The sequence below is a fragment of the Gossypium raimondii genome, chromosome 11 (assembly GCF_025698545.1).
Source record: "Gossypium raimondii isolate GPD5lz chromosome 11, ASM2569854v1, whole genome shotgun sequence".
NCBI classification, from domain to species: domain Eukaryota; kingdom Viridiplantae; phylum Streptophyta; class Magnoliopsida; order Malvales; family Malvaceae; genus Gossypium; species Gossypium raimondii.
Genome location: NC_068575.1, coordinates 36,788,293 through 36,802,573, shown reverse-complemented (window position 1 = coordinate 36,802,573; position 14,281 = coordinate 36,788,293). Strand labels below are relative to the sequence as shown.

The 14,281-nt window shown below is 32.5% G+C and overlaps 1 protein-coding gene and 1 long non-coding RNA gene across 2 annotated transcripts; one reads left to right on the top strand and one right to left on the bottom strand.

The window, feature by feature from the left end:
• The first annotated feature begins 1,353 nt into the window (after positions 1 to 1,353).
• LOC105804035 (pentatricopeptide repeat-containing protein At5g67570, chloroplastic) lies at positions 1,354 to 6,374 on the top strand. The gene is made up of 9 exons (XM_012636518.2): positions 1,354 to 2,004; positions 2,085 to 2,276; positions 2,469 to 2,550; positions 2,647 to 2,838; positions 2,918 to 3,031; positions 3,549 to 3,642; positions 3,755 to 3,912; positions 4,422 to 4,859; positions 5,112 to 6,374. The coding sequence occupies exons 1-9, from the start codon at positions 1,430 to 1,432 to the stop codon at positions 5,925 to 5,927; spliced, it is 2,661 nt and encodes an 886-aa protein (XP_012491972.1). The 5' UTR covers positions 1,354 to 1,429; the 3' UTR covers positions 5,928 to 6,374.
• A 1,846-nt stretch (positions 6,375 to 8,220) lies between these two features.
• LOC105804037 (uncharacterized) lies at positions 8,221 to 9,246 on the bottom strand. Its single transcript, XR_001136699.2, has 2 exons — positions 9,099 to 9,246; positions 8,221 to 8,768 (listed from the first exon to the last, which is right to left on the bottom strand). It is a non-coding gene; the product is annotated as an uncharacterized LOC105804037 (long non-coding RNA).
• Between the last annotated feature and the right edge of the window lie 5,035 nt (positions 9,247 to 14,281).

The window sequence follows — 14,281 nt, the reverse complement described above, 5'->3', positions numbered from 1 at the left end:
TGAGTTGCATTTTAGGGAAAATGTCTTACCCTTTTAATTTCCGTAAGACATTTTCCGTGCTCTCCTCTTTATCGCCTCCTTCATTCCTTCCTTCATTTCCGGTAGAAAACTGCTTCTATTTATCGATTTTCCAAGAACTTATTTTTTAATTATTCAATACTTGTTTTTTAACATAATTACAAATAATTTATTTGATATTAGTTTTTTCAATTTATAACGATTAATATTGTAGCTTAATAATTGAGTATTATCATAAATAAATCATTGCAATATATGTAAAATAATTTAAAATATAAAAATTTATTAATATATATTAATATATGTAAAACAACTTTTCGAAAATATTTTGAGGAATCGCCACACAATGAAAATATTTTACATGATTCAATCAAACACCGTAAAATATTTTCCAAGAAATCATTTTACAGAAAAGTAAAACATTTTCCAGAAATCATTTTACGGAAAACATTTTACTGGCTATCAAACAGACCCTAACTCTCCAAAAATACCTTTACTTTTATTTATTATTTTACCAGAAAGTTAAACTAATTTTTGTTAGGCAAAACACGTTTGAGATCAAGCAGCCATTAAAAGGAAAAAAAGTAAAGCAACAAAACAGATAAAAAGAAGAAAAGAATATCAAGGTGACAAGAGATGGAAATGATGATGGTTAACAAAGCACAATGCCTAGGAAGCCACCGTCGCCGGTTGTGCTCAGTTGTCGATGATGAGGTTCAAGCCCTAAGGTATGTGAAGAGACGGCGAAGAACTCTAGGTTTGGTTGCGGTTGGATTTGATGGGAATCAAGGACTGGTTCAAGTTCAACGCCAGCAACAAAATGAACAACGACCCATTGCTGCTACTACTGTGAAAAGAAGTTCAAGGTTTCGAGGTGTCAGCAGGTACGAACTAGGCCATTCTAAAGTCGAAACCGTGAAATAACGATTGTAACATTACGTTTTTAAGGTTGTTTGACTGCAATTAATAATGGAAAATACCTTTTTTAATTAAAAAACTCTAGTAGAATATACTTTTTTTTTTCTTAATTTTTAAGTTAAATTAGTACCATCAATTCATGAATTATTTGGTCTTTATTTTTAAAAGGTATAGGCTACTTTTAACTAATATTATAGATTATCCATATATAATCATCTTATATACAAGTTTTTAAATAAATATGTTTAAAATTTTGAAATTAAGTTAAAAAAGTTGCATATTTTAAAAATAAAAGTATTTCTTAAAAATTAGAAAATTTTAAAACAATTTTAACTTTTTTCAAATTTATAATTTATTAATTAAATATTGTAAATAAAAATTGGATTTAAAACTTGTAAAATTTGGAACACACGCAGACGCAGGGGATAAAAAAATTGAGTAGGATATTTTAAACTTTTAGAAGGATAATGGTACGAACTCCGGTGGAAGCAATATGGACGCTTCAATAGTCCCATCTCCTAAGCTCCCGCCTCCCCACTTCGAACCTAACACCGAAAACATCAAACGGAGGCTTCTCCGGAAAGGCGTTTACCCTACTCCCAAAATCGTTAGAACTCTCAGGAAAAGGGAAATTCTCAAACATAACCGCAAAACTAAACAACCCCAGCCTGAAACCCCATCCCTCTCCGCTTCCGACCTCCAGTCTTTGGCTGAAGAGTCTCACTTTTTAACCCTAAAACGCGAGTACAGACGCTTCTCCGAAGCTCTCAACCCCAAAAGGGAGCGCCAAAGTCCTTCCTTGGCGGGAAAACCATGGGAGAGAATCGAGGGACCCAAACTCCGGGACCTCGTTTCAGAAAACGAAGAGCTCCACGGGGAGAGCTTGAAGAGACAGAACCTTAAAGAACTCAGAGAAATGTTCGAAGAGGATCTCCGTTGGGTCCTGGAGGATGATGTTGACGTGGAAGACGATGATTGTCTGTTACCCACTGAAAAGCAAATGCAGGACTTGGACACTTCAAAACGTTGGCGTAACGAGAAAGAAGCAATTCGATTCCTTGTTGACAGGTTTCGGCTTTTTGTGCTTTCATTTTCTTTTATCATCAATTTCCTGTATTTTTCACTTTTTTTTCATTAATTAATTCCAGGTTAAGTGAGAGGGAGATAACGGAAAGGCATTGGAAATTTGTAAGGATAATGAAGCAATCAGGGTTGCAATTTACAGAGTGGCAGTTACTTAGGATTGTTGAAGGACTTGGAAAGAACGGGAAATGGAGGCAGGCAATGGCCATTGTCCAATGGCTGTATGGTAATAAGGAGCGTAAAGATTTCAAAAGCAGGTGATTCTTCTTCCCTTTGCATTCATTTCAATCAATTTGCAAAGATTATTTTTTTTTTAAAAATTGTGATTATTTCTTTTTCGGCTTATCAATGTTAGTTGGAAGTAAATTAATTAGACAATTAGGTAGTTTGATGTTGGATATGAGGTCATAAGATTGTACAATATATGAACTTATTGAAGCTTCTTGTAGGTTTGTTTACACAAAACTGTTGTCAGTTCTTGGGAAGGCGAGACGACCCCAGGAAGCTCTTCAGATTTTCAAGCTGATGCTTGTTAGTAATCACTTTCACTATTTTATTTTATGCAGCGGGTGATCCTTTTGCCTAATTATGATATGCTGGCTCAATACTTACTCTTGACTTGTTTAGGGAGACTGCCTTATATATCCCGATTTAGCTGCATATCACAGTATTGCTGTTACATTGGGGCAAGCTGGTCTTTTGAAGGAATTGCTGAACATAATCGAGTGCATGAGACAGAAACCTTCTAAAAGAATTAAAAATATGCGACGCAAGAACTGGGATCCTGTGCTTGAACCTGATCTGGTTGTATATAATGCGGTATGTGAGGATTTTTACTTTTGGCATTCTCTGACATTTTTTGGTCCATAAAATAATTCTCTTGCAAAATGCTTTTCAGGTTCTGAATGCTTGTGTCCCACTGCATCAGTGGAAGGGTGTTTCCTGGGTGTTTGAACAGCTTAGAAAGAGTGGTCTGAGACCTAATGGAGCGACATATGGGCTTGCAATGGAGGTACTTATAATCTATGATATGCGCACTTGTGCTATGGTTCAGGCATCTTACTTTTGGTCCTAAGCAATAAAAGCAATTGTTTTGTGCCGGCAACATGGTCAGTTGAATGCCACTGTGTGTTAAGCTCATGTGTTATCTTTTTTGAGTTATTTTTCCTTCTGAAAAATGCTAATTGCCTCAGCTTTGAAAGCTTTAGATGTCAGGCAGTGGTCTAAATGCATTAAAGTGGGAATTGTCTATTTGTTTCCAACGAAGCTTAATTTTAGAAATGTCCTGTCAAGGACAGTACTCTATCTTTCTGTGTGTTGGCAGAGGAATTTGTTCATCAGTCACTATATTTTGTGTAATTAGAAGCATGGGAGTCCAGAATATTAGTTTTTGGTTTGTCATACCCACCTTACGACCTTAGTGGAAATATGCTTCATGCTTTGATCGAAGGACAGTATATCTACTGCAAATATTGTTTTTCCTCAAGTTATATTTCTATTCGAGTCTTACAGGAGGTGCTTATTGAAAGGTAATGTTGCAATCTGGGAAGTATGATTTGGTCCATGAGTTTTTTAGAAAAATGAAAAGGAGCGGAGAAGCTCCAAGAGCACTTACTTACAAAGGTAATCAATTTTCTTATCGCTATCTTTAGCACATGTGTTTGTGTTGTGTTTCTGTTGGAAAGATGTTCTCTTTTTCCTGACTCAATAGACCGCTTGATCTGTGGCTTTCCAGTCCTTGTCAAAGCTTTTTGGGAGGAAGGAAAGATTAATGAAGCTGTGGAAGCGGTCCAGGATATGGAACGGAGGGGAGTAATTGGAACGGCCAGTGTCTACTATGAGCTAGCCTGCTGTCTTTGCAGAAATGGAAGGTGGCAAGATGCTATGATAGAGGTAACTTTGTTGAATATGGCATAATGGAGCATGCATACTCTTTAGGGGCTACTGGGTAGTGGTCCTCACCTCCATGGTGAGTGAGGAGGGTGGAGCATGAAGAAATCATATTATGGATGTTATTAACTTTACCTTGCATACCTGCACTTGTTTTAGAATTGATGTTCCGTGGTTCAATTATTTTGCAAACCCAAAGACTTCAAGCTCATATTTTCACAATTAATTGATGTTATTATTGTTTATAGCACTAGCATAGGCCCTGGGGAAAAAATATTCACATATAACATGAGGCTTGACCCAAGGAACCATAAGGAATAAGAATCGTGAAAGCTTTGATTTAGTGGCTTGTTTGAAGAGTTACATGGTATTCAACCGGGGTTCTCTTTTAGATATTTATATTATTTTACTTGTTCTGGATGGAACAAAGTCTAATAATAGTATTTCATGTTTCTTTTTGTATTTGTAACTCTGCATCATTCTGGCATTGATTTAGCTTTATCTGCTTGCAGGTGGACAAGATTAAAAGACTATCTACTAGGAAACCTTTGGAGATCACCTTCACTGGTTTGATAATGGCTTCCCTGGATGGTGGATATGTTGATGATTGCATTTCCATATTTCAATACATGAAAGACCATTGTGCACCCAACATAGGAACCATAAATGCAATGCTTAAAGTGTATGGCCAGAATGATATGTTTTCTAAAGCCAAAGAGTTGTTTGAAGAAACCAATAAAGCTAAATCTGGTCCTTATAGTTCCCTGAATGATAAGTTTGGTAACCTTATCCCTGATGGCTTCACTTATAGCTTAATGCTGGAGGCGTCTGCTAGTGCTCACCAATGGGAATATTTTGAGTATGTCTATAAGGAGATGGCTCTCTCTGGATATCAGCTAGATCAAAGTAAACTTCCAATTCTACTTGTGGAAGCATCCAGAGCTGGAAAGGTAAGCTATATATATATCTTCTTCGTGCTTATGAAGTTGTTAAATATTAGTTGTCCCTTGTATTATTTCTAAAGCTGTTAATTCCCCATCACACCACCAAAATTCTAATTAGCAGGTCCTTTCTGTTGATTAGTCATTATTTTGGGTCCAACATGATTTTTTATGGAAATTCATGATCTCATTTTACTCGGAAGTTGCTAATGTATAGAATGAATTATGGATAAAGTGACTAGCTTGCTTTGATGTTTGCAGTGGTATCTATTAGAACATGCCTTTGATGCCTCTTTGGAAGGTGGAGAGATTCCACATCCTCTGATCTTCACTGAGATGTTGATACAAGCTACTTGGCGAAGTAATTATGAGAAGGCTGTCACCTTGGTCAACACCATGGCTCATGCTCCATTTCAAGTTAGTGAAAAGCAGTGGACTGACCTTTTTTTGAAAAATAGAGATAGGATTACTCAAGGTTGTTTAGTGAAACTGTTTGATGCACTCTCCAGTTCTGAGTTATCATCTGAAATCACAGTCTCAAACTTGTTAAGATCTCTGCAATCTCTTTGTGGATCTGCCCCGTCTACCAGTTCCATGTCCTTTGGTAACTTTGGGGAAAGTTATGGTAGTGAGAGATTAAATATTCCAAGTATTTCCGGGAATGAGAAAGGAAAAGCAGCCACATATCCTCCATTAAAAGCAACTGATACATCATTTGCTATGTTGTCTCTTACCAATGCTGGAAAGAACGAAGAGGGTGGTGTCGATGCAGATGATAGTGCATCCAAAAAACACAGCTGCACAGGGGATTTTGCTAATGATGTTACATCTGGTGAGCCTACTAATGGTTCAGGTAAGCAGGTCCCTTTGTTAAACCTAGATGAGTATACCGAAGATACCGATGAGGCTGAAACCGACCTTCCAGTTGATGGCAATACTGACATGGATTTGCTAATCGATGAGGATAGTGATTCTCTTACGTCAAAATTGCCTTCTGCACAAGAAATATTGGAATCATGGAAGAAAAGCAGGGAAAGTGATGGGATATACTTCCCTTTCCATCTTGGGCAGAAGTGAGTGGAACCATTTCCATAGCATTCTCAGAACTGAAGTTTTGGGATTAAAGAACAGGTCGGCACCCAGAGGCAGAGGTGAGGATCTTCGAGGGGAAGAGAATGAAGCAGAAACAGAAGTATTTCCCCGGAAGTGGGTCCTATAGAGTAATCCTATTATCAACACTTCAACTTCTTAGGGAGATATTGGCAACAGATCTAACATTCTAGGCAAGCAGTGTTAAACTTGATTGATGTAAAGGTCGAGGCTTAGGCAATGGGAGAGGAAGTATTGCAGGAGCAGATTAGAAAGCAAAATGGTAACAGTTGATGTGTGTGTATATATATATATATATATAATGTGGATAAGAACTTGGCTAATGGCTGAGCTCTTAAAGGGTTTGAATATTAGAAATTTGCTTTTCATGTCTTAATTGCCAAATTTATGATATACTGGTTATTTTTTTGTCTATGATCACATAATTGTCAATTTTGAGATTCCAGGTTAAAATAGTTGCTCTGTTGAAGTCCCTGAAACTTGTATTTTAATTGTCGTCTCCTACAGTCCTACCCAATGGTACTCTTAATATACCCCCAAAGTCCTACCCAGTGTTTTTATTATCGCATGCAGGCAAAGGTAGAGGCAGGATTTAGAAAATGTCAATCATCGGTCTCATATGAAAGATCCTTTGTAAGCTTCCACAGCCCACTCAAGGTTTCTAATATTTAGTTGGCCTCTACTTCTTTCTACACTAAATTATTAGATGCAAGCATATTGAATAATCCAATTATTCGTTTAAATTCAAACTTTCTAATTCCCATTTTTACTTTTATTTCTAACTTGTTGATTTTATTTTTATTTGTTTATTGTTAAGCGGATGCTAATTTTTTACTTGCTATTATGTTTTATTATTATTATTTGTTTATTATGTCATATCTTTTATTTATTATTTTGCTTGTTATTCCTAATTCTCTGATTTAATTTATTATTTTACTTGTTATTTTAATTAATTATTATGATTGATTTTTCCAACGTGATTTTGTTCATTTAGAAATAACTTTAGAGTGGGTAATGGGTAGCTTACTCAATATTAAAATATTATAATTAAGCCCTAACGTGTTATAAAACTAATGTGGTACTATCCCTAGGGATGGGCGTTGCAGGGCTGTTAATAGTTACCATACTCCGAATTTAAGTAGACCAGAATTTATTTATTTTTAGATTATTTACTTAAGCTTAAAATAATTCTAAATTGTAATCACACCTAATTTAAAAAATTTAATGGTGTCTTTATCATTGAGATTTCGTGTTTAATATGTCGAATTAATTTTCGACACGTCACAACACTTGTATGATATCTTAAAAGGATTATAGTGAGACGAGAAAGGCTTTAAGTCTTCAAGATGTAATGTATCAAGAAATCATTATTAATCTTCATGGATGTCAATACCAATAAGTTTCATTGATGTCAGTCTACTTGTAAAAGGTGATATCCAGAGTCTTATAACTTTCTCATAATTTAATATTGACCCACCCACAATATTACGTGAGATTTGATAAACATCATACTTATACAATCGGGTCACTTCTATCTTCTGTATAAATTGATCTCAACTTGAGTACTCCCAACATTAGCCATCAATGACTTCTCTTTTTGGAGAGAACAATCAAAGTCAATACATCCAGAGTCTTATAACTTTCTCATAATTTAATATTGACCCACAATATTACGTGAGATTTGATAAACATCATACTTATACAATCGGATCACTTCTATCTTTTGTATAAATTGATCTCAACTTGAGTACTCCCAACATTAGCCATCAATGACTTCTCTTTTTGGAGAGAACAATCAAAGTCAATACATCAAGACAACCTCTTTCTATTTGTTATAATTATCATCACTCAAATAAAAAAATTTATACATTATTATCAATATAAAAGAGTAAACAAATATACTTACTAAATAACATTTGAAGTACAATCCTTCAAACAAAATGATGAGTTAATGAATGCAAAATCATATAATAAATAGTAAATGAATCAACATATAATAAAATCTTTAAGACAATACATAATATGATTCATTTTCTTTTAGGGGTGAAGCTATTACTTATACTTTATAATGCTTGTGGGTTAATTAAGAACCAGAATAGCATTTATTTCATCCTAATTAATCAAGAAAGTATAATTCTTTCTTATAGGTAAAATAAATATATTAACATGATTAATTATAATTGATGTTATTTACCTGATAATTAGAATATCACTACTTAATGCATACAGATGTTGTGAATGGTCAGTGTACACAATCATATGACATCAAAAGATAAATTAATGCAATATTGTATTTAAACATGGCATATAACAAAATAATGCAAATAGTGAAAAACATCATATGAGCCATAAGATGCTCGAAAACACCCCATTACATATATGCGTCACCCGTCGTCAAACCTTCAAATAGAGGCCCATGCATTGTTACATGTTCATCAATCGTCGATCAACGTTTTAATTTTTTATTATTATTTTGATTTGACTTGATTTCATCTGACTTGGACCGCCTTAACTCTGTAATAGGCCATTTTAGCCCGGGCCCAAACCAAAAACTAAAATTAAAGACAATTACAAACCCAATAACACCCTGACCCAATAACCAAATTACAAGCCCAGTACCCAAACAGCCCAAATACCTAACCCATTAGCCTAAAACACAAAAAAATGAACAGCAGAAACCTTTGGCAATAAGCAGCAGATCGGCGTCACCCTCGCCCCCACGTTGCAGCAATCGTCTTCACGCACGAACGCATAGCAACTGCCCACGTCGTCTCACCCACGTCTGGTAGCTTCGCACGATGCCCGTACCTGTAACAAATCATGACCACGAACAAAGATAATAGCAGAAAATACAAGGGAAAAAGGAAAAAAAGATAAGGTAGTTTTTGGGAGTTTTGATTCCCTTATTTCGGCTATTAAAGCCAAATGCATTTTTGTAAACGGGGTTAGAGAAATTTTGTGTTGAAAATTAATAAAAGAAAATACAAAAAAAAAAAGAAAGACAGAAAAGAAAAGTTTGGAAGGTGATAAATTTTGGTTCTCTTTTTCCTCTGTTTTTCGCACTGTTTTCATTTCATTTGGTTTTTCTTCGATTTCTTAAAACGAATAAACAAAAAGGGTAAGGTGAAGGGGACTTACCATTGCGAAGTATTGACGCTCTCCTTTCCTCTGCCTGAGACGGAGTTGAATGGGCGAAGGTCTCGAAGATGAAGCGACCGAGGACAGGGACGGCGGTCTCCCTTCTTCTGCAGATTTGAACAAAAAGCTTTTTAATTTGGTTTTAAAATGCTTGCAAAAATAAAGGGTACTGTCTAATGGCTATAGATCTGCGTGTTTTGGCCCTTGATGGGTTATTTGTGCGTTGGGTCCTCAGTATTTATGAATTATGTTTAATTATTTTTTATATATTTGCAATTTTAACTACATGTTTTATTTCTTTTTCAATTCGGTCCATGTTGCTGTGCAGTGTTTGGGATGTTTGGGTAAATTTCTCTTTGGGTCCTCCATTGTTGATTGGGTGTTCTAAATGATCCATTCGTATTTTATTTATTTCAAAATTGCCCCGAATTTCTGTTTCAAGTTTAATTTAGTCTTTTTTGTTATTAGTGCTATTAAATAATTTAATTTCAATTGAATTGAATTGATATTATTATTATTATTATTATTATTATTATTATTATATTTATGCATATACACGCGTATGTTTTTTATATAATATATATATGTATATATTCTAAATGTTCTTTAAATGAATACACATACATATTTTATTTTATTTTTTTATTTTCTTAGTTTTTCATACATATACATACATACGTACATACATTATTATTTTATAATATTTATACATTTTCCATATTTTATAATCCTATATATATATTTCTTTCATAATATGCATATTTATACATTATTCAAAATTATTATAAATATATTTTCTCATGTTTTTATGTATATATTTTCATATTTTCATAATTTACTAGCATATTATACTTTTATTTTATTTTTGTAAATGTATGAATATACTTTATATGTATTTTATTATTGTTTTATTTTCATGACTTTTGTATTCATATATATATATGCACTAACATTTTATAATACTTATGCATTTTTATTTCATATTCATACACATACTTGCAAAAATTCACTTATATATCATACTTATATATACATATTTTGTAAACATGTATACACATAATTTAAATTAAAATATTTGTTTCATATCGCATTTACATTTTTAACATGTTTTTCATATACATTTTGATTTTGGTCAAAACATTAAAATTATTTTTTATGATTCAAAGGTTTTCAAAATAAAACAATATTCAAAGTTATGGATTTTCGAGGAAAATTGAGCCCTAACGTATTGGGTTCCGATTTTCTTTGTTAATTCCAAATAACCGAGAATATTCGTTATTTAAAATATATAAGTAAAAATCATTTTTGGGAACTTAATTTGTTATGTCCTAACGTATTGGGCATGACATAATTGCTTCCTCGAAACGAAGATTTACTTATAAGGCAAAAGTGATATTCAAAATTCAGGGATTTTGAGAAATTGTATCCTAACGTATTGGGTCTCAATTTCTTCACATGACTTGAATAATTGATTATCCTTTTCAGATTTCATCATTTGAATTTTAAAAATCTTTTTAACCCTCGACATTAAGACATCAAATAATCAATTGGTACCGATTTTTGGGCGTTACGAGGGTGCTAACCCTTCCTCGTGCGTAACTGACTCCCGAACCCGTTTTCAAAGTTTCGTAGACCAGAGTCGTTTTTAAGGTGAGCCGATCACACCTCAATAAAGGATCGGTGGCGACTCCAATTTTTATTTTTAAAGTCGATAACTAAATTTTTGTTTTTTCAAAAAAAATGGTTTCGACAAACTCGATTTGATTTAGTTCATTAACTTGGACCGACTTAGCTTGACCCTCAAATTTAATGAATTTAAGTTTTTCTTAAAAGATATCAGTCTCATCCTAATAAAAGACTTGGAATTTCTAATAACTTATGGGTGTTTTAATGAAATTTTATAAATTGGTTGAAGGTAGGTTATAAATTAAAAATATTCAGGGTTGTAATGATTGAATTTGGCCATTTTTTTACTACCTAATGTTGGAAAATACGTAATAATGGTAAAAAATCATCAAATATCACAACTATAAAAAAAGATAAGCCCAATACACATTCCAAATCAAGTATGAAGAACCTTAAACATATTTCATATAATCTAAGAACTGTAAAAAAATCAAAGGGACATGGGTAAAGATTAAACGAGGCTTTGATAGATTCAAAAATAAAATATGAATCCACCCACGACACTTAGAATAAAAAAAAATGCTCAAAAAACTTCCAAAGCACTATGAAAATAGAATGGGTTGCAGGTTTATTATAGGAGAGTGTTATCATTTCAAAATTTTAACTCACTTCAATTTCACCTTCAACTATACTCAATTTTCAACATTTTTTTAATAATGTTAAAAAACGTGATACTTGACATTCATATTTATTGAAATAAAAATATATATAATCTAAGAAATTCAAAATAAAACTTAGATTTCCCAATCCAGACAAAAATAGTTTAAATTTAAATAATCTAAATCTGAAATTATTGAAAATCTCAAAAAAAAAATTAATTTGATCTAATTTGGCCTCCAAATTTGGATGTATCTTAAATAGGGATGTCAATTTGATTTATGGATTCAAATATTCTTAAATATCTAATCTGTTTTATGTATTCAGATATTGTGGATTTGAATATTATTCATATTCAATTTCAATATTAGATATCCAAGATATTCATTACTCAAATCAACATTGCGCTTATTTACATTTCAATATTTGAATTCACTCATTATAAAATAAAGTTTTGATTTTATCTTTCTTTGAATTTAAATATGCGACGAATGATAATATTTAAATAATAATAATACTTAAGGAATTTAGGGATAATTAACAAAAATTAAATTTCTCCAATTCAAATATTTTATCGCAATCATTCCTATTCCTTTGTGCATGACGTCAATTCTTTTTATTATAAAATTATGTGTGGCAATGGCATTACTAGCCATATTCTTTCTATACCCGAGCTTAATGCAGACGTGGAGTCCACGTTGCAGCCTGGATATTCCACGTACAGTAGTTTAAAACTTACAACTCAGAATGAATAGTGCTTCTAGATTTGTACAGAGCCAGGCTTAGCAACTTGCCTTATTTCTTTATTTTTGGTCAGCTGCCCGAGACTCACCTTCCTCCTACGCACCGCTCCCCTCCCTGCCCGCTGCCCTAACGCTGCTGGCTTTGGCACCACTCCAAAATGTTGCCCTAGAAGCACCCTCTATAAAACCTCATATCTCTGACCTGCACTCTCATTGCCTCCCTTTTCCTTCTCCTCCTTTGCAGTAGCCAATAAGGTCTCTGGGTTTTGTGTATTCTTTTTCAAAGCTTTTAAGTGCCTTCACTCCTCTCATACGTTTTATGAAAGTGCAAAAAACTTCCATCCGCTTGTGATAAAGACAAGTTGAGCAAAGCGGCCATATTTTGCACAGATTGAGTAAACAAAGTAGTCAATATTCTACTTGTGCTTTTTTATCTAAATGGGTTTATGTTGTCTTTCGGACATATATGTAAACCTATTTGTGATTATAGCAAACACCTGTTACATTTCATATTTTAATACCTTTTCTATTGAACTCGTTGAAACTTTTGGGAGGGAGGCAGATTCTATTTTTGGAAGGTGGGACAAAGGGAAAATTTGATCTCCTTTTTTACAAAAGAGGGCTATTTTACTCAAATAACCTAAAAATAATTAATTACATAAATAATCCTAATTAAAAAATAATCATTTAAATAACTTGAAATGATCAATAAATTGGGTTATGGGAATTAGATAGCTGATATTATTTTTCTATCAAAAAATAATTTTTGGAGTTTTGGACACTAGATGGTTGATATTCATGTGTTTTTTTTTTAAATTTTAAGAGTTGACACATTGATGATCGGCACTCCTTTATCTAATTAAAAAAAGCTTATTTTTTTGAGGTGTTAGTGTCAACCAACAAGGCCTAAACTCACTCAACAAAAGGGATGAGAATATTGCAACATTGCAATATTCTCAACTCTTTTGTTAGGTGAGTTTAGGCACCTTACACTCAAAAATATAATTTTTTAATCAGGTAAAGGGGTGTCGACCATTAGTGTATCAGCACCTATTTTTTTTAAATACATGAGTATCGGCTATTTAGTATTCAAAACCCTAAAAATTATTTTTAATAAAAAGTGGTGTCAATTATTTAATTCTCATAAAATAATTTTACTGTTCATTTTAAGTTATTTAGGTGATTATTTTGAATTAGAGTCATTTACTAATTAATTATTTTTTAACTATTTGGGTAAAGAACCGCAAAAGAGGAGTACTTCTCCTCTATTTACTTAAAAGATAATATTGCAAAAGATTTTTTATTGGAAGGGATGCATGGCAAGAAAGGAAAATGGGTCCAACTTTTGTAAGCTTTATTTTATATTAATGTTAATGGTGTACAGTAGTCAGGGTTCATCCTTATCTCATTACTAAAATAGGTAAAAGGTGTTATGATTTGTGTATTTTAACACTTCAAATTTGGCTTTTACCATAATAATTATTTGATACACTTTTACTAAAATATTTTAGACTTTATAAATATTAAAATTTTTATTTTTATAATATATTTGTCAAATTTTATGAAAAAAGTTATTGGTATATCATATAATTTTGATAAAAACAAAAGTTGGATGCAAGCACTTAACCAAAAAGTTTATGAAAACAGAATTGGAAAACCTATGGGCTTAAATTAATAAAATAGATTCTTACAAATAAATTGTAAAATAAATGTGCTTAAACATTAAAAAAATATGAAAGTAGAAATTTTTTAGTTTGATTTTAATATTTCGATTTTATTAATATTTTAATATTTAAATTATACTCGTTTTCTATATAGGTAATTAAATGCTTTTCTTTAATTTTTAAGTTCAAATACCTAACTCTAGTTTTCTACCAATATGTGTTCAGGTCAGATATTTAAATAAAATATTATAAATGTAATTTTTTTATCAATCTCTTCAATGGGTATTTCCTTGTTGCTAATATTCATTCCTTGGCTGAGATTAGTATTATCAGCGGTACTTGAATGGACTACTTTGGTTGAGTAACAAAAACAAGAACTATTCAACACCGGAGAAGTAGTCGAAAAATTTATAGATATAGAAGAAAATGCACTTCCGCACTAGTTATTATTTTGGAGAGATAGAAAATGTGGAACTCTAAAGCTGTAAATGCA

Excerpts from the sequence above, each read along its gene's own strand:
- LOC105804035 (XM_012636518.2), top strand. The coding sequence starts at position 1,430 with ATGGACGCTTCAATAGTCCCATCTCCTAAGCTCCCGCCTCCCCACTTC. Across the intron at positions 3,643-3,754 it reads AAGAGCACTTACTTACAAAG|TCCTTGTCAAAGCTTTTTGG; the intron begins GTAATCAATTTT and ends GTGGCTTTCCAG. Across the intron at positions 4,860-5,111 it reads AAGCATCCAGAGCTGGAAAG|TGGTATCTATTAGAACATGC; the intron begins GTAAGCTATATA and ends TGATGTTTGCAG.